This window comes from Nicotiana tomentosiformis, chromosome 10 (assembly GCF_000390325.3).
Source record: "Nicotiana tomentosiformis chromosome 10, ASM39032v3, whole genome shotgun sequence".
NCBI lineage: Eukaryota > Viridiplantae > Streptophyta > Magnoliopsida > Solanales > Solanaceae > Nicotiana > Nicotiana tomentosiformis.
In genome coordinates this window covers 58,980,177-59,001,159 of record NC_090821.1, presented here as the reverse complement: position 1 = coordinate 59,001,159, position 20,983 = coordinate 58,980,177, and the positions used below count along the sequence as shown (strand labels likewise).

Genomic DNA, 20,983 nt, shown 5'->3' with positions numbered 1-20,983 from the left:
GCGAACTCTAGCTTTCGGAAGAGGGAGGGGCATTTGGTTACTTTTCACAAAATGCGGTTGCGAAGACTCAGATTGACTATCTCCTCCTTAGGAGGTGTGATAGAGGATTGTGCAAGGATTACAAGGTGATTCCGGGTGAGATACTCACGACGCAGCATAGGCTCTTGGTGATGGATATTGATATTATGTTAAAGATGAGGAAAAGGCCTACTCGAGGAAGACCGAGAATCAGGTAGGGAGCCTTAACTAAGGATAAAGCCCAAGAGTTGGAAGGGCGATTGTCGGCTATGGGAGCTTGGATAAGCAGTGGTGACGCGAGCACTATGTGGTCAGCGACATCAGACTATATTAGGGAGGCTGCGAGAGAGGTGTTAGGGGTCTCGACGGGCGTCTCTGGTAGGCATAAAGGAGACTGGTGGTGGAATGAAGTGGTCCAAGGTAAAGTGAAAGCAAAGAGGGCGGCATACCTGAAGTTAGTGAGGAGCATAGGTGAGAAGGAGAGGCGAGCGTGTAAGGAGAGGTATAAGGCAGCTAGGAAGGAGGCTAAGCTGGCGGTCACGGAGGCTAAGACTGCGGCTTATGGTCGTATGTACGAGGAATTGGGGAAAAAAGGTAGGGAGAAGAAGTTATTCCAACTGGCCAAGTTGAGAGAGAGGAAGACTCGGGATTTGGACCGAGTGAGATGCATCAAAGACGAAGATGGTAGAGTATTGATGGAAGATGCCCAAATTAAAAGGAGATGGCAGACTTACTTTCATAAACTTTTGAATGAAGAAGGGGATCGGGATATTGTGCTAGGTGAATTGGAGCATTCCGAGAGTCATCGTGACTTTAGGTACTGCAAGCGTATCGAGGTTGAGGAGGTCGTGGGAGCTATGCATAAGATGAGTAGGGGCAGAGCGACCGGGCCAGACGAGATTCCGATAGAATTTTGGAAGTGTGTGGGGAGAGCAGGTTTGGAGTGGTTGACTAGGTTGTTTAATGTTATTTTTAAGACGAAGAGGCTGCCGGATGAGTGGAGGTGGAGTACGGTGGTTACATTGTATAAGAACAAAGGTGATATCCAGAGTTGTAACAATTATAGGGGTATCAAATTACTGAGTCATACCATGAAAGTGTGGGAGAGGGCGGTTGAAGCGAGGGTGAGGATAACAGTGTCTGTATTCGACAACCAGTTCGGGTTCATGCCGGGTCATTCGACTACAGAAGCTATACACCTTGTTATAAGGTTGGTGGAACTGTACAGAGAGAGGAAGAAGGATCTGCACATGGTGTTTATTGACCTAGAGAAAGCGTATGACAAGGTTCCTAGAGAAGTTCTCTGGAGATGCCTGGAGGCAAAAGGTGTGTCGGTTCCCTACATTATGGTGATTAAGGACATGTATGGTGGGATAAGACTCGGGTTAGGACAGTAGGAGGCGACTCTGAGCATTTTTCGGTTGTAATGGGGTTACACCAAGGTTCTGCGCTCTGTCCGTTCTTATTCGCCCTGGTGATGGACGCGTTAACACACCATATTTAAGGGGATGTGCCATGGTGCATGCTATTCGCCGATGGCATAGTTCTGATTGATGAGTCGCGAGCCGGTGTTAACGAAAGGTTGGAGGTTTGGAGACAGGCTATTGAGTCTAAGGGTTTCAAACTAAGCAGGACAAAAACAGAATACATGGAGTGTAAGTTCAGCGCTGAGCCAGGGGAAGTGGGCGTGGATGTGAGGCTTGATTCGCAGGTCACACACCGTATTGGGATATGATGGATGAAGTGGAAGTTAGCATCTGGAGTTCTGTGTGACAAGAGAGTGCCACCGATACTCAAAGGTAAGTTCTATAAAGCGGTGGTTAGACCGACCATGATGTATGGGGCTGAGTATTGGCCCGTTAAGATCTCACATATCCAGAAGATGAAAGTAGCAGAAATGAGAATGTTGCGGTGGATGTGCGTGCATACTAGGATAGATAAAATTAGGAATAATGATATTCAGGAGAAGGTGCACGTGACTCCCATTGATGACAAGATACGGGAAGCGAGGCTTAGATGGTTCGGACATGTTCAGAGGAGAAGCCCAGATGCTCCGGTACGGAGGTGTGAGCGGCTGGTTGTGGAGGGCACGAGAAGAGGTAGAGGGCGGCCTAAGAAGTATTGGGGAGAGGTGATCAGGCAGGATATGTTGAGGCTCCAGATTTCCGAGGACATGAAACTTGATAGGAAGATGTGGAGGTCGAGTATTAGGGTTGTAGGTTAGGAGGTAGTTGAGTCGTGCCTTACTTCGTACCATTGTGGGACTAGCCATGTAGGGTTTTTATTTAAGATAGCTAGTGGCAATGTTGTGTCTCACTATTTCGCTTTTCAGTACAAGTTCTATTTACTAGCTATCGCTTTTGCTTTGCATCTTTCTTCTATATTTCATGGTATTCCTATTTTCTTATGATTGTTGTGATACTAATATTGTCTCCCTTTGCTTTGCATCTTTCTTCTGGATTTCATGGTGTTCCTATTTTTTCTATGATTGTTGTGGTGATACTAATATTGTCTCTTTTTTGTCTTTTTGTTTTCTTGAGCCGAGGGTCTTTCGGAAACAACCTCTCTGCTCCTTCGGGGTAGGGGTAAGGTCTGCGTACACACTACCCTCCCCAGTCCCCATTAGTAAAATTTTACTGGGTTGTTGTTGTTGTTGTTGTTGTTGTAACTTCGTAACTCGCTCGATTCGCAGATTGGTCCGACTCGTAATTCACTTCTGACCCTGTGTTCGATAGCCCGATCACCGTAGTGATGTTAATTGTGGTTACATTCATAAGTAGCTTGGTCCATTTTTATTCCATTTCATATATGTCTGAGGATTTGCATATATAGCCCCTCGATTTATGTGTTATTTATCCGTTCCTACTTTTTTTTATGCCAATGTTGGTGACCGGAGATAACTCTTTTCAATTATTCCTGGGATAGGAGGGAGTAGGTCTTGCTTCATATTTGTTAATTCATTTCTGATTTACACGACTTAAGGCATATAAAACAGCTATAAAAGCTATGCTTGTCAATCGAGTAGGTGATTTTAGATTAACTTCTTGGATTTTGGGTTGTTTTACTTTATTTTAAACAGTAAACTTTTCAACCATTTTTGCTCGTGCTGGTACCCAAAAATTAGTATGAATCCGGTGACTATTGGTATGTTTAGTCAAATACTAACAATTTATCTCATTCAACAATCTTTTCAATGCCGTTCACGACATACTAAAATTGCTCCTCCAACTAACATTGAACACGTTCTCACAAGACAAAACTAATTTAGTAATTATCCTAAGGTCTGTTTTCCTTCTTCTTTCATTCTTTATTTGATTATTTTCTCGTCATTATCCATTCATTTCTCATCTGTCATTTTCTGCAAGTCCTATGATACTATGAATAGCCCCACTGTTTGTCTGTCAAGGTGTTATTACAAAGCAATTAGTGTATGTCACTATGTGGGAGAAGAGAGATTTCTTTTAATTAGTTGTCTTGCAAAACAGAATGTATATATAAGTCAAGTTAAATATAATTGTATACGGTCGAAATTAATTTCGGCTTTCGTACGTCTAATCGAGATGGAAATATAATGGATCGAAAAAAATCTTCATAATATCGAGATGGGATCCGAAGAAGGCACAAACGAGTTTCAAATTTCAGGTACAGGTCAAATACCGAGCTCGAATTCATTATCAAGCTCGGGTCCGAATCGAACTATGATGAGATGTGATGGAATCGAGCTTAAGGGTCAGAGGCCAACCAATATCGAGCCCAAGTCATTACCGGATCCTGAGTCAGCATCGACCTCAAACCCGCATCGAGCTCTAAAACTGGAAACCGACTAATACCGATTCCGATCAAGATCGAGCTCATAGATAAGAGCCGTTGCAGCCGCACTAAGGGAGAGAATCTCAGCGAAAATTAGGAAAAAACTGATTTATCATGGGTTCCCCACTATGTATTTTTAATTATATTTAAAGTAGGATCCCCCACTATAAAAAGGATGGCTATATTTCTGTAAGGACCAAGTTTGGCATACATTGTAACTGAGATATCATACACTCCTATATTGAAGAGTTATCCTTTTTTAGTTTCATAGATTGATTTATCTTACTTAATCCATAAATCATCTTCTTTCCAACTTTGCTTATTTTTCATTCTCTACGGTCAACACTCGATATTTCTATTCATTCTTACGATTTGTGTCAAGTTATACCACATACCCTTAGAACTACGTACAAATTTAACTCTATCCATTTTTTGTGTAAACAATAATAAATTTAATTTAATTTACAAAATCTGTCCAAAAATCGCCAATATTTATACTCTCGAGTTAAAAGCAATATTGGCATGTTGTTGTGTTCATTCACCAGGTTATCAGAAACTGAAACGGTCAAAAGGGAGTTTTCTTTCCCTTTTTGTATAATTAGCATGCCAAAGCGAACGTTAATGTGCTAGTCTTATCATCGCTAAACATACGCGTGTTACTTGTGAACTTAAACAAAACTAGTCAACAGTATTTGGAATTTTTGAATGCTCTGACTTGAATAATATGGCACGTTCTTGGTATCTAAACCTAACTTTAAGCTACACTATGAACTCTCTTTAATTAATATCTTGAATTTATATTAGTTATATGTAGTATATATATGACACATGTTGATTAATTAAGTCACTAAAGTAACTAGTAAAATACAATAACAATAACCCAGTATAATCTCATTAGTGAGGTCTGTGGAGGGTAGTTTGTAGGCAGACCTTACCCCTACCCTGGGGTAGAGAGGCTGTTTCCGATAGACCATCGGCTCCCTCCCTCCAAGAACTTCCCACCTTGCTCTTGGGGTAACTCGAACTCACAACAATACAAACTATGTTATATTCAGGGGGGACAGGGGCGGATGTGGCATTCCATTGACAGGTTCAATTGAACCCATAATTTTCGATGCAGAGTATAAATTAATATATAAAAATCTACTAAAATTGCAAGAAATAGTAGATTGAATCCATAATTTTAAAAATATAATGGGTTCAATGCTAAAAACTTTAAACATTGAACCCATAAAATTCAAATTCTAGATCCGCCTCTCAGGGGCGAAGTTATAAGATAGTTTATGGGGCACATGTACCCATGATCTTTCCGCCAAATAAAGTATTTTATGTATGCATTTTCTAGAATTAGTCTAATATTCCCTCTATTTTAATTTATATGAACCTATTTTACTGGACACACAGTTTAAGAAAAAAGAAAAGACTTTTGAACTTGTAGTTTAAAATAAGGCACATATATTTTGTGTGTCTATATGTTAAGTTACGTGCCTTCTTGAATTTTGATGATCTAACAAACTTCATAATAAGAATCAGATTGAGAACATGTTATACATCCTCAACGTGCTCAAGAACAACAAGTCTCAAGTCTGGCACTTGTTCTAACAACTTGAGTCAAAGAAACAGTAGAGGGAAAAGATGGATATCAGTTCCTTTGCTGACAGTACAAGTCAACTCTCCACAACTATAAAGTCGTTGCACTATTTCTCTACACACGCAACAATGCAAACAATGCAGCAATCACTTTATGGAGCATGCTTTTTACTGGATAATTGCATACATCATCCCAATGATCTCACTTGTATATTACCAAAATAAAACAAGGGAAAAATACACACTTGCACAGGCCTATGTCATCATTTTTCTCTCTCAAGTGTGCTGCCGACTTTGAGTGACTCCAAGGCTTCAAGAACGAATTAAAGCAATAACAGAACGAAGGACGAGATCCCAACACTGTATTTTCATGTTCTTAGTATTGTTGTACCTTTGTTAGAGTGATCTACTTGTACTTCCTATTCAGTTTAGTCAGAAGCATTCTGTAGGAAATCGTTTGTAAAACCAAGGACGAAACGTTTCTAGTTTTTGCTGCCTTTGTGAAGCAGATTCAAGTGAAGATGAGTCATAATGTTGTGAGTATCAGATCTGAACATGGCATAGAGTTCGATAATGCAAAATTCGATGAATTTTGTGCTGAAAATAATGGTATAAGTCACAATTTTTTCAGCTCCCAGAACAACCCAACAAAATGGTGTTGTGGAGAGGAAAAATAGGACTCTTAAAGACATGGCATGGACTATGCTGATTGACAGTGGTGTTGCAAAAGGTTTTTGGGTGGAGGCAGTCAACACTTCTTTCTATTTGGTAAACAGGTGCATGATCAGCTCCCTCTTAAACAAAACCCCGTATGAATTGTTGAACGGGAGGAAACCAAAACTAACTCACCTCAGAAAGTTTGGCTGCAAATGTTTCGTTCTCAATAATGGTAAGGAAACACTGGAAAACTTTGATACCAACAGTGATGAATGAATCTTTCTTGGATATTCCTCACAAAGCAAAGCATACAGGGTCTACAACAAAATCAACAAAATGACTTAATGTATTGAAGAAAACATACATGCGATCTTTGATAAATCATACTACTTATGGGGGAAAGATTCACATGATGAGATTGATTAAGACGGAGAACAATCAAAGGTTCCTGGAGAAGTTATTGATATGACAAATGGAAAGGCTGACCCGATGAGTCAAGTCAAGGAATCCAACGAAGAAGATGCAGCAGAATCTCCAGCTGATACAGAAGAACTTGGTTCCTCCATCACAACAACTGGAGCAGAAAATAAAGTTGTTGATGTTATGCAAGGAACTCCTGATGCTGAGATGAGAAGTGGAACTCACTCCTCTATTGATGCCAATAATGGATCTCATTCGGAGGAACCTGGGTCTTCTCACAATGAGATTCATGTGTCCAGCTGGAAGCACAAAAGTTTACATCCTCTCTAAAATATGATCATTCCTCTTGATTCAGGGAGTCAAACCAGATCAAAGATAAAAAGCTTACTTGCCTTCTCAACTTTCCTTTCTCAAATTGAGCCAAAAAATATCAAGGAAGCACTGAAAGATGCTGACTGGATTACTTCTATGCAAGATGAACTCCATCAATTTGAGAGGAACAATGTATAGCACATGGTTCCTCGACCCTCGGACAGAACTGTTATAGGAACCAGGTGGGTGTTCAGAAAATAGCTTGATGGGTTTGGGAGTACAATAAGGAACAAGGCCACGTTAGTAGTTCAAGGCTATAACCAAGAAAAAAGGTATTGACTATGATGAGACTTTTGCCCTAGTTGCTCGAATGGAAGCCATCAGAATTTTCATTGCCTTTGCATCTCATATGGAATTCAAATTGTTCCAAATGGATATCAAGAATGCATTTTTGAATGGGTATTTAAATGTAGAAGTCTTTGTCAAACAACCACATGGTTTTGAGTGTCATGAGCATCCTGAACATGTATTCAAACTTGACAAGGCACTATATGGGTTGAAACAGGCCCCTCGTGCATGGTATGAAAGGCTGTCAAGGTTCCTTCTGGAAAATGGCTTTAAAAAAATTGACAACACTCTATTTTTAAAGAAACAAGGGAGGAACCTGCTCATTGGGCAAATTTATGTTGACGACATCATCTTTGGTGCAACAAATGATTCTTTGTGTGAGAAGTTTGCCAAGCTTATGAGAAGCGAGTTTGAAATGAGCATGATGGGAGAACGATGATAAGTCAGCAGAAGTATGTTAAAGACCTTTTGAAGAGATTTGAGATAGAAAATTCAAAAACCATTGATACTCCTATTGCCACTGCCACTAGTCTATACATGGATGAACCTGGTTCTCTTGTGAACAAAACCATGTACAAATGTATCATTGGTTCACTCTTGTATCTTACAGCTAGCAGACTTGATATTTTATTCAGTGTGGGATTATGTGCTTGATTCCAATCAAGTCCAAAGGAATCTCATCTGAAAGCTGCTAAGAGGATTTTAAGGTATATCAAAGGAACACACGACGTGGTTCTCTACTATCCTTCAGGAGATAATTTTGACTTAATTGGGTATGGTGGATAGAAAGAGCACATCTCGCATGACACGTTTTCTAGGGTCATGCTTTATTTCATGGGGTACAAAGTAACAAAACTATGTGGCTCTTTCAAATACAGAAGATGAATATATGGTAGTTGCCTCTTGTTGTGCTCAACTGTTGTGGATCAAGAAATAACTAGAGGATTTTGGTGTATTTTCTGACTGTGTGTCATTACTGTGTGATAACACTAGTGCTCTCAACATAGCAAAGAACCGGGTCAGCATAAGAGAACAAAGCACATTGATGTGCGACATCATTTTCTTAGAGATAATATTGAAAAAGGTCTCATCTGCATGAAGTTCTGCAAAACAGAGGACCAGGTAGAAGATATCTCCACTAAAGCACTGAGCAGAGAGAACTTTGAAAAGAATCAACTGTCTGTGGGGCTGATAAAATCAAATTGAGCACCAGGTCCCTCAATGACTGGCTATGAAAGAATGAACATGTAAAACTACTAAAAAGTATTTTCTGGCAGTTTTAACTCATCTCTATACCGTTACAGGTAAATATGCATGGAAACTACAGAGCAAACAAACAACTAATAATGTTGCATCTTGGTAAAAGGATGGGGCTCACATTTACAAAACTAGTCAGGGAACCCGGTTCCCTTGACTCGGGTTAGTAGTTTATTTTTACTCTCATGCACATTTTAAACGGCGTCATTAAATGTTTCCGCCTCTCTCGCACCCCTTTAAAACTCAAACATCACACCCGTTACAAACCGACCCGTTTACCCAGTAAGTTACACCCGTATGTAACCGGTCCCTCAACCCCTCTAAATAACACCAAAAGACGTCTATTTTCCAACTATCCACATCAAAGCCACAAAATTTCCTTTCTCTCTAAAAAACAAACCCTCTCTGTCTCATGTCTCTACTTTCAAACTCCACTATGTCTTAGAATCCAGAGATTTCAAACATTTCTAGTGTCATGCCTACTGTGTCTTCGTCTCACGAAGCACTTAAGTGTGAGTCTGAATCCCAACCGTTACCCAGTTAAAACCCCATACCAGACCAACAACCACCTACTCTCCCTCTGCTTCGCCGAAAAAAATGGCAGACGACGATATAGTAGACAGAGAAGAGGGACAAGAGGTCTCTAGTCAGCAGGTTGGGGAAATCTCTGAAGCTCAACAAGATGTTGTTAGCTGTGGAGAAATATTAGAAGTGCCCGCTCCAAGTTTTGATCTGAATATTGCCACTTCGACAGGTAATATTACTCATGCATCTTCTGATTCTCTTCTGGGTGTAAATGAGAGAGGAGCTATGGAGAATATGCTACTGATTGCTACTGAATGAGGGTTGGTTGGAGAGTATGAGTATGGTGATATGACCAATGGGTCTCGAGGGGAAGGTGAAGGGCATAAAGTTGAAGGTGGGGAACTGGTGCCTCTTGAAAACTTGGTACCAGTCAGTACTACTAGGGAAAAAACAGAGGGACCTGATCCCTCTGCCCAAGAAGAGCACTCTGCTCCTACTTGGGATGAAACCCTATGCTCTTTAAAAGAGCCATAGGTCAGTACTGATCATGCTCCTTCATTTTGATACAGTGCCATTGGACTTTATTATTACTGAAATGAGACCCATGTATGACGAGGAAAAAATGATAATAGTGAGGAAGACTATGATAATGTGACAAGCTTCATTGCTGCTAGGAGTGGTAGGGCAGTTCCCAAAGAGCCCATTCTTAAAAGACTCACCACCAGACTACAAAAGAAAGAAGCTTTTGAGACTGTTCTGAAGAAAAACAATGAGGAAAAGAAAAGGAGGTTGTTAAAAGGGGGAAAGCTAGTGAATGAGGAGAATATGCCTCTAGCAAATGTTTTCCATATTGACGATGAAGGGGTAAATGAGGAACCTGCTTCCTTAATTCATAAATCCTCTAAGAAACCTGTGATTCCAAAGCCCATGATAGGTTCATTTGTGAAATCTGTAGAGGTTGATGAAGTAAAGAGTGTGGAGGGAGAGAAGTCTGAGAAGAAGGAGAAAAATGTGAAGAAGTCTGGGAAGATGAAGGCTAGTGACATAGAGGAACCTAGTTCCTCCAAGAAGGCCAGAGTGACTGTGTCAAGGATTGAATGTAGAGAAAACCTTAGGAAGCAGAGGGTGCTATGGGGAAGAACATTTGATGCTAGCATTCTTAAAATGTCAGGGATGAGATAGTTGTTTGACATCTTCGAATTTCAAAAGTGGACTCATTTGTTCACCAATTAGAGTCCCAATGTTTATGAAGAGGAGGTTCGTAGCTTCTACGCAGATATGTTTACAGTGGAAGATGATAACATTTGCTTGAAGGTCAATGAAGTAGATTTTGTGATGGACGAGGCTGTTCTAGAGAGTATCTTGGGACTACCTACTGAATGGCTCTCATCTGTTGAAGGGACTTGTTCCCCTAACTTTAGAAAAGTCATTTTGAAGGATTAAGCTGTGCAGCAAGGGGGACGGGTGCACAAGAAGGCCTTCCTTCTGGGTATCAACTTATGTTTGAAATGGTGAATAAGGGCTTGCTTCCACGCACATAAATGCGCTCAATTACTTCAAAAGCAGACATGTTCCCGAGGAAACAGGTCGAGGACCTGAAAGAGCGGCTGATTAACGAGCAATTGCCTGCAAATGCTCGAATGGATATTCTTCTTAGAACCCTTGCCTCCTCATCCTTCCCTCCCCCTTCTAGTGCCCCTTAAACAGGTCTCTTCATAGTGTCTACTTTGAATGTTGTCTGTCCTACCCTAGTGTCTTTTGTTGTTCTTATGGCTGGTACTTTAAGTTGCTTTTATGTGGATATTTTTGTAACTATGGTGCTACTACCTCTGATTTCTTATCTTTTAAATTAATGAGCATCTCATCTTTTACTATGCATATTATACTCTTGCGCTATAGTTTTAGTCATGTTGTGTGCACACATATGGCATGAGGTAACTTTGCTGGACTTCTTTTTGCATTTACTCGTGTATAATCTTTTTATGATGCCAAAAGGGGGAAGAAAAATTGATTGGAAGGGGGAACATGTTTTCAGGGGGAATAAAGTCTTTTTGCAGGTAAAATTGTATAGAGATCTGGTTCTCAAGGAAACTTCAATTATAAGTTTGTCATCATCAAAAAGGGAGAAATTGTTAAGTTACGCGCCTTCTTATATTTTGATGATCTAACAAACTTCATGATAAAAACCAGATTGGAAACATGTTACGCATCCTCAACGTGCTCAAGAACAACAACTCTCAAGTCTGGCACTTGTTCCAACAACTTGAGTCAAATAAACGACAGAGGGAACATATGTACGTCAGTTCCTTTGCTGATAGTACAAGTCAACTCACCATAACTGTAAAGTTGCTGCACTGTTTCTCTGCACACATAACAGTACAATCTGTGCAGCAGTCACTTTATGAAGCATGCTTTGTACCGGATAATTGCATACATCATCCCAACGACCTCATTTGTATATTACCAACATGAGGCAAGGAAAAAATACACACTTGCACAACCCTAAATCATCATTTTTCTCTCTCAAGTATGTTGCCGACTTCTAGTGACTCCAAGGCTTCAAGAACAAAGCAACAACAGAACGAAAGACCAGATCCCAACACTGTGTTATCATATGTCCTTATTATTGTTGTACCTTTGTTAGAGTGATCTACTTGTAATTCCTACTCAGCTTAGTTAGAAGCATTCTGTAGGAAATCGTTTGTAAAACCATAAACTTTGTATTTGTGTTTTGGCTAGAGTTAGTCAAAGTGTGAGCTTTGTAATAGAGTTATTACAAGTAGGTGAGAGATTAAGAGTTTAATTCCTAGATTGCAATAGATTGTAATCTGAAGTTTGCACTGTTTAGTGATGTTGAAATCCTACGAGTGTAGGTCGTGATTTTTAATCCCGTGAGCTGGGAGTTTTTCACGTAAAACTCTGTTGTGTCATTTACTTATCGTTGTGTGTGCGCTTTGTGGGAACTGATAGAGAACCAGATTCTCTATACAGTTTGGTGGACCCTAAGTTTCTATCACTATAATTCATTAGATAAATGTAAATTATTTCTAAATATGGAAAGAAGTCATTCTCTTTTGCACAAACTAAAAAGGAAATAGATTCATATAAATTGAACCATATTGAGTATTATGTGTTGGCACCTATACTCCACAAAGATTGAATGATTCACTTAGTTGAATACTTAGTTATTTATCCAAAGGAACAAATGATCAATTTCCACTAATATTTTTTTCTCTATTCTTTAGTGGTGCATTCATATTTTAGAAATTTTAGATCCGCCTATGGTTATATTCAATGATTTAATGTAGACACACGCAGATCATTTTCACTTTGGCTCATGAAGAAAACATGATAGAATACATTGTATCTTAAGTAGTAATTTTAGAATTGAATAATAACTCATTAGTAAAACTACTACTATATTTTACCTTGTACGTGCAATTTGCCTCATCTCCGAAAAAGAATTTAGAAGTGAACGGAAAATGAACAAACCTTATTCATTGAACTGAAAGTTTGATCTTATCCTAGAATTCTTTATAAAAAGACTTCGTCCTTTCTATGAGAGATTTCGGCGAAACATTAGCCGTTAAAAAGGAAACGAAAAACCAAAACAAATTGAATAGCAATTAAGTACCATCAAAGGCTGTCGACTTGTTATAGAGGAGTAAGTATTCCTCCATTTTTAATCGGTAAACCCTGATTCGAGCTTTAGATATATGCTTCTTTTTTTTTTTTTGTGGAGAGTGACTTTATCTCAAAATAAAAAATTTCGATATAAATTTAAATTAGTTAGATCCCAAAACAATATATCTGGCGAGAAACCAAAAGAATTGAGTAGAATTAAGTTAACAAGATAGTCCAAAAATGTCAGCATCGACAAATGGGGATATTTTAATACTTTGAAAGCCCATGCATGCACCAAGCTAATTCCCTTTGGCCACTGGACCACCACAACCTCCAATTCTTTGTCAATTGTCCAAGGTTTCCCATCACCTTTTGCCTTTATAGTTTATGCTCTTCTTATTCCTTTGTTCTTTTGTTTCTCATTTTATTTTTTCGTTTTTCTTGCATCATCTTAACTTGAAACACGTCCGTGTAGAATATATTTCGAATGTCTACTTGGTTCTATGAGTTAATTTAGTTGTATAAATTAATGATGTCACTTATAAAGTAATCACAAATAAATTTATATAATAATTTTATAAAAATAATAATTAACATGCCACATTAAGTTAATCTTTTTATAATATCAATGTATATATGGCGTCAATAATTTTGACTGATTAGTTATGTTAGAAAATATTATTGAGTAGGATCTATCCATAAGGGTGCTAGATGGCCCAATAATTATATCTCCACATAAAATCCCGGAGCTAGCCTATATAACACAATTACGGGCCTTTAAGTAGTGGTTTTTCCATCATAAAACGGCTAGGGTTTTTGAGTAGTGAGGATTTCATCTTTGTATCTAGAGGATTAGTAGGCTTTTGGACAAAGGCAATTCATTCGCTTAGTGAAGATTCCCGACGACCGATAACACAAGTCGTGATTGTTGCATATCTGCTTTCGCAAAGAAAAATAGCACTCCTGATTAGTATTTACTATTACATAAAACATATTATTTAGATGTTTCTTATTAGAGAATGTTAAATATTGAGTGTCAAAGGTAGTATGTTCCACACGAATAACTTGCTAGCGCCTTTCAAATCGAGGATCAAAGTACTTGGACATGACATAAAGACACAAATCTGCCACTTAGTTTATATGAACTCCACATATGAAGAGAATCATACCATTTCTATATCAACCTTAGTTTCATTATGCGAATTAACAACTCATTATCAGCATTAGCATTTGAGGTCGTCATTCTTACTTCTTCTTCTTTTTTGTAAAGGAAAAAATAATCATGGGGTCATCTAGAGTATTAAGTCTATGAACCACCAAATGTTGCGGTGGGATGGTAAGTACCCCTCCATAATCCATCCTTAATCACAGATATATTATTTGAGCCTCAGAAATGGAGTCACTTTTGATAGAGAGTATTTTACCGCAAATTAAAGTGGGACATCTCCGTGCGAAACCGGATTAGTTAATCTCAAAGAGTGTATAGGACATCGAGCGGGAAACAAAAATAATACTTCTATTTAATATTTTAATCTTCTTAATCATCCTTGCAATAATCAATATAGTAAAGTTTATTTTGAAATCTCAATTTAATTTCATAATCCTGCAGATCATGAGGCTACTATTGTCTATTCGGTTCTTTCCTGCTCTCATATTAACTATTTGAATAAGAAAGGGAATAGCCGTATTAGCAACGAGTTCCAAGTTCCAACTACCCACAACGAAAGAAAAAAAAAACTAGCAGATAGTTGTGATTTATTAAAGTGCCTCTTTTTTTATTCATAACTTTTAACCGAACCTATCCGAAAGCTTATCTACTAGTTTGATTGATTAATTTTCCACGCGGTTATTATCTGAGGATAATTGACTTTTAAAAATTAAGATTCAATGAAAACTTTCCTTTTTCTACCAATTAGAAGGCAAAAATAAAGAAAATTAAGTTGAAGAAAGAGGTTTACGAGAGAGTAGAGTCCAGCTTCATCCAAAATCCAATTTGACATGTCATCGTTAAATAATAAAAAAATCAAAAGGTAGAGTACTGCAGAAAAATATTCATTACAATTTCACAAGCAAATTAGTTTTGACAAACACAAGCTGAGAAACTAAACTAAATTCTAAAATTAATACAACAGTTTGTTGCCCCCACCCCTTCTTTTTGTCTATACTAGAGATTTCTTGCTGATAATACCAATCACATAATGTGTCACTTTCCACTATAATATTTTACAATTGTTGAAAACTTCCATGTTGTCAGCTTCATCCAATAGCCTCCATAGCCTAATATACGTTGCCATCGGAAAAACTTTAGCCACATCTTGACTTATGGTAGAAAAATGAGGCGATCAAGAAAGTCGTGAACTTCTTTTCGTCACTGGAATTGAAAAGCTGGATTTACAAAAACTGGCTGCTGGTTGAAGAAGATATTATAATTATTATTTTGGCTATTATACTGGTGTGACACTTCCCCTAGCTGAGATTTCTCCATTTGATGAACCACATTTGTGTTAACATTGTTCATTAATGTGTAACTTTGGTCATTGTCAAAACTTGTATGGTATGAATTGTCACCCAGCAATTGTGGAATTGACCCAAAATAATCCAACTCTAGTAGATGTGACAATGAACAATTCCTTGGCAATTTACTTGTTTGTGGTCCACTAGTAGTAGCACCAACTTCAATATCATTATTGGTAATCTCAATTTGAGCCTCTGATTCTTCTTCTTCTTCAGCTTTCATCATCTCCATAGTCTTTCCCAAGTTTTTCTTCTTATAAATTCTACATAGTACCCAATCATCTAACTGAAAAATACCCAACAAGGAAAAAAAATATTAGTCAAATTCGTCGAACGATTCATATAACTGACCCGACTAATTTGGAATTGAAAGGTCTTACCCTCATAGAGCCACTTTGCTTGTTAGGTTGAGATCTTGATTCATTTAAACGATATTCATGCATAATCCAATCAGTCTTGACACCTTTTGGAGGTTTTCCTTTGTAAAAAACAAGAGCTTTTTTAACACCAACATATTTAGATGCACTATAAATAGCTTTATCAGTTCCTGTAGCCTTCCAATAACCTGAAACAGCTGCTCTATTTGGCCTAACACCATTCGGATATTTCCTATCACGAGGGGTGAAGAAATACCATTCATTTTCTCCAAATTCAGCTTTCTCTACATTTCATAAGAAATATAATTAATTAATTAATCATCAATAAATTGTATTATATTCTTCGAATTTAAACAAGATTTTTTTGAGTATATATATATATATATATATATATATATATATATATATATATATATATATATATATATATGCATACTAACCAGGCAATTCCCAGGGATCGAACTTGTACAGATCAACTTCGGGGATAATTGAAACGGGACATGGCCTCGAGGTAGCTTGATATCGAAGATAATACATGATTAATTCTTCATCAGTAGGATGGAACCTAAATCCAGGAGGAAGATCCGAGCTAATTTTCCCAACCATATTTTAAAATATTGCTAGAAATGAAAAGAAATGGCAACTACTTAATTATATAGTTTTATATGGAATAAAATGAATTGTTCCTAGGTGGGAAAAAGAGGATTGGTGGAGGAAAATGAGAAGTGAGAGAGTTTGAAATGTTTGCAAGGAGAAGGCTGCCCAATTTATAATTGTTGGAGGTTTTTAAATTTGTCCTTTTTTGATTGGTTGTTTTTGACTTGCATACCTCGTATGATTAGCGCAAGCCATGCTTGCAAGGTGTAATATATTAGGCAAAATCACTATCTTATTCTTTCCTCCTTCATTGGATAAAATATAGAGTTGGAGGAGGTGGTAGGGTAAGGGCGGGGCCAAAATTTTTACTAAAATAAGTCAAAATATAAAAAAAAATTCATACATAAAAAAAGTTAAAGGAATTCAATATAGATACAACAACAACAATAATAACAACATACTCAATATTATCCCACATCGTGGGTCTGAGGAGGGTAGTGTGTACGCAGACCTTACCAGGGGCGGATTTAGGGGCGGAGAAAGGGCGAACCCCCTTTGCCGAAAAATTATACTGTATATATAAGGCAAAATCTATTTTTTACCTTTATATATTAAGTTTTGAACCCCCTTGACACAACCTAAAAGTGTAGCTTAGTAGTCAAGGGGGTTCAAAATCTTTGAAAGGCCATAGGTTCAATTCCCACTAGCTACAATTTTTTTCTTGAACCCCCTTCGCAGGAGATCCTGCCTCCGCTACTGGACCTTACCCCTACCTTGTGAGAATAGAGAGACTGTTTCCAATAGACTCTCGGCTCAGGAAAGCATAATCATCACATTAATGAAATTATAGACAAGAAGGGACAATAACAAAAAGTCATATAAAAGCAGAATAAAAACGACAAGACTGTAAGATGATCAACAATGAAAGAAAATAACGATTAGTCATAAAAATCTACTACCATAAGAAAGCGAGACTGCGTGCCAATGTCACGGTTATGAACACTCTAGAATTCAATATATATAGTATTCTCTCCTATCCACAATATGTAATTTTTTGGCCTTTTTTGTGGTCTAAAATAAGTGATTTTTCAGATTTCAAGATTGAATTAATTATTTTCTTCCTACATTGCCCTTGGAGTAAATAATGTTGGAGTATGTGTTAGAAAAATTTTTGTGAAGAGATAGTAAATATTAATATGATCAATTTTATTGTTAATTAATGTTAAAAATAGATTTTTTAATATATGTGAAAATATTTTAAAAAAATTATTTATTGTGGACGAGAAAGTATAATTTTTCCAATGAAAGTGTAGCAAGTGAAACCGTTAAATGAAGGTGGGTCCACCACGGGACGGGAGAGGTTTGGGGGTATAAGGGCATTGGGAGAGGAATATCCTTTAGTTCTTATCTCTATTTTCTTGTTTGTGCAACTTTAACAAACTATTATTCTTACACATTTTTCTAGTCAAAAGTTATGGTCCTAGGCCAATAAGATTGGAGTTTGAGGACAATTAGGCAAACGAATTTTGGACCTTTTTGGTCATGTTATTGAGTTCTGGTTTTTTCTTTTCTTTTTACAAATAGCTTTTTCTAGATAGGGATTAAACCCCACATACGTGGATCCAATATTAAAAGGTAAATAGCACAAGGGCCAATTTTTTATTTAAATTTCACGGATTAGACATGTAAAAATTTTAATATTGCATTTATTTTACGTTTAAAATTATGAGTTTAGATTGTTGTGTTTTTCTTTTCCCCTAAGTTTTTATACTTTAATTAGACCAGTTTCCAAAGCTTAATGGTAATACAGAGAATGGTTGCATGGCCAAATTAAAGAGGTCTACATTTACTTCTCTTGAAAAGAAAAACAGTCGTTTCAATAATGCAGAGCTTTCTTTTCTTTTTTCTATTCCACAATCATAGGAACAAACTTATGTGCTCTTGTTGATAGAAAGATTCATTGTATCATAGAGAATGTGAAAAATGAGAAAACTATTTTCGCACGTTATTTATAATATAATGTAGTTGTTATAAATTATAATACATAAACTAAATACTCCAAGTTCCTTTGAATTTCCTAAAACATTTTAAAAAGTCTCATTGGCGTAGTTGTATTCATCAGGGCTGATGTAGCATTGAGTGTTAGATTCATCTTAATCCAGTACTTTCGATGATGAGCATAAATTTATGTAGAAAAATTTATTGAAATTGTATTAAATAATAGATATGAACCTATAAATTTAAAGATACAATTAGGCCAATTCTAAAATTTTTATAAGTGAAACGTATAAAATTTAAATTCTGAATCTATTTCTAATTATATTATAGTCCGAATGTTTATATGAGTGTATTATATCTCAGCTTCTTTAGACACATAATTCAATGCGCTTCTAAAAGAGATACTTTAAAATTTCATAATCTAAAGAATTTTATACGTACTAGTATTACCTTTCTATCTGACACGCAACTCCAAAAGAATAGCTTTTCCCTAGGTATTTTTTGGATAAATGGATAAGAAAAACCACATACATTGAATAAAAATATAACTTCAAGCATTATTGTTAGTCTGAAACAGATCATTACAGGACACATTATTTTTGTAAATCTTTCATCAAATTAAATACCCACTGCATAGTTCCTATCCAAAATTTCCATTACAAAGTCAGTAAGAGAATTAATAAGGAGCGAACACAATATCACGTATACAGAATTAAAAAAAATCATATCCATTTCTCTTTTTCTTCTTGTTTATGTAAGAACATATTCCTTTGTATTATTAGAGGTAATAGGGAATAGAGGAAATATCCAATAGGCTGAACAATTAGCAGGATGTCACTCGATTTGAACTCAAGAAACTACATTACACTGAAATATATAGTACTATTAATACAACAACAGATTTAGTGTGGTCCCACAAATAAGATCTGTGGATGATAGTATGTGTGCAGACTTACCTCTATATTAGTATAATGAAATATATAGTACTGGAATATTCCAAAGAATATAAAAACAGTAAATTGTAGTTATAAAAGAGTTTAATAATTCAAGTAAGCTTAGATCCTATAGGCCTATACAGGATGGGGGAAGTTTAATTAGAAGAGAATGACCTCCTTTTTGACTTTTCACTTGCTAACGAACTTCAGCTAAATGCAAATCTTGACCCGGAGTTGGAGGAAAACGAAGTTTATATACTCTGACGATGTAAAAAAATTTCTATACTATTACATCACCCAAAAGTATTTGCAAAAAAAAAACCTTCATAAAAAGTGAATTGTAACTTTGAAAAATTTGAACCAATTAATTCACATAAACACCAAAAAAGAAAAATATAAGTGGATAACGTGAGCAGAGTACATTGCTTTTTCCTACTAAAGCAAGTACATCTATTACTTCTCAACTTAAATAGATGATGATAATCTTAATTCTAAATAGAATAATTATTTAAAAGGTAGTTTAGGTAAATAATCAATTGCCAAAAATAGCAACGAGTTCCAACTTTAGAAAGTCGACAGGTGTCTTGTCAAAAAAGGTTAGATATTAAGATAAGAACTAGAGAAAAATGTAGGTGACTTACTTGTGGTTCTTATCTAGCCACTTCACTATTGAGCCTCTTTTTGGATAATTGAAGCCATTAAATTTCAACATCGACCAAATTAAATATTTAATCATGGTTGCCGCTTAGGCCCATGAGTTAGATCCTTTTTTTTCTTTTTGGAGATAACGAAGTATATTCCATGATTCTTTTTATTTAATCTTCCGGTCTATTAAAAGTAATCTCTTTATCTTAAGAGTATGAGTAAAATTTCCGTACGTATTATTCTTTACAAATCTCACTTATGAGATTATACAAAATTTATTGTTATTGACTAGCTTAATAATTCAAATTTTAGTGAAGTAGACTTATTAAAAGTGTAAAACGCTCCCAGTTGAAAGGTTACATTAATATATAGAACTTGAACATATGAGTCTGAAAATCAGTCTGAAGAACTTACTTTCAGTGTAAATCATTTATTTTGCTCCTAACTAAAGTGATGCTAGATTATTTCATAAAGGAATGTTTCACTCGATTAAACTGCATGTCAAACGCTTAAAAGTAGCTCGTGGCTGCTCGTTTTTTGCTTGTTACACATTGAATTCAACACTACAAACGATATTTCATCTGAGTAAATTGAAGAATTCAAATTGTTTTGTCACATCCTTTGATGGTACTCAATTCAACGAAGTGTTGACACTTCACTAAAGTTTATTGTTCCGTCCTAGGTTGACAAACTTGCCAACAAAGCCATGTTTTTAATCTTTTAGTAATTAAAATATTAAAACTAGTGCCTACACTAATATCAACATTACTACTGTAATAATTCGCTATTGCAGGTTCTTTTTGCCCCCTCATCAAGTTACGATCTGATCTTAAAAATGAAAAGCTTTGGATTAATGGAGACACAATATATATTGGTTTTTGTTTTTAGCTATTCCTCAATCTCAGAACAATTGGTTTCTTTTAATCTCATGACATTTATGTCAATATCTTTCGATTATAATTTTCATCTTTTCTTGAGACGAAAGTTTACTAAAAACAACCTCATACTCTACTTTTGGATTTACACTAAATTTATTGGTTGTTGTTGTATTCGATGAAAATTGTATAATATCTAAAATAGTAGTCCAATTTGTTCATATGGAATAGAATCATAACTAATCCATATGAGAGGAATTTCTGGTAGGGAAGCTTAAATAAATTGGGTTCAATGACAAAAATATATATATAATAATAGAGAATTTTAGATCGATATATGAACATTTCAATATAAAGACAAGAAATGTCTTGCCATGGGAGTTTTGTCTCCCAATAATTACGGTTTTTTGGATGAGAACAAAACAAGGGATTATGACAACACATTACATATCTTTCTTTAAAGTTTATCTACAAAACATAA

General features: G+C 36.3%; 1 protein-coding gene across 1 annotated transcript; it reads right to left on the bottom strand.

The window, feature by feature from the left end:
- Positions 1-14,597: 14,597 nt before the first annotated feature.
- On the bottom strand, positions 14,598-16,343 carry LOC104100629 (NAC domain-containing protein 1-like). Its single transcript, XM_009607903.4, has 3 exons — positions 15,893-16,343; positions 15,456-15,736; positions 14,598-15,361 (listed from the first exon to the last, which is right to left on the bottom strand). Exons 1-3 carry the CDS (start codon positions 16,056-16,058, stop codon positions 14,930-14,932), a joined length of 879 nt encoding a protein of 292 aa, XP_009606198.1. The 5' UTR covers positions 16,059-16,343; the 3' UTR covers positions 14,598-14,929.
- Positions 16,344-20,983: the final 4,640 nt, after the last annotated feature.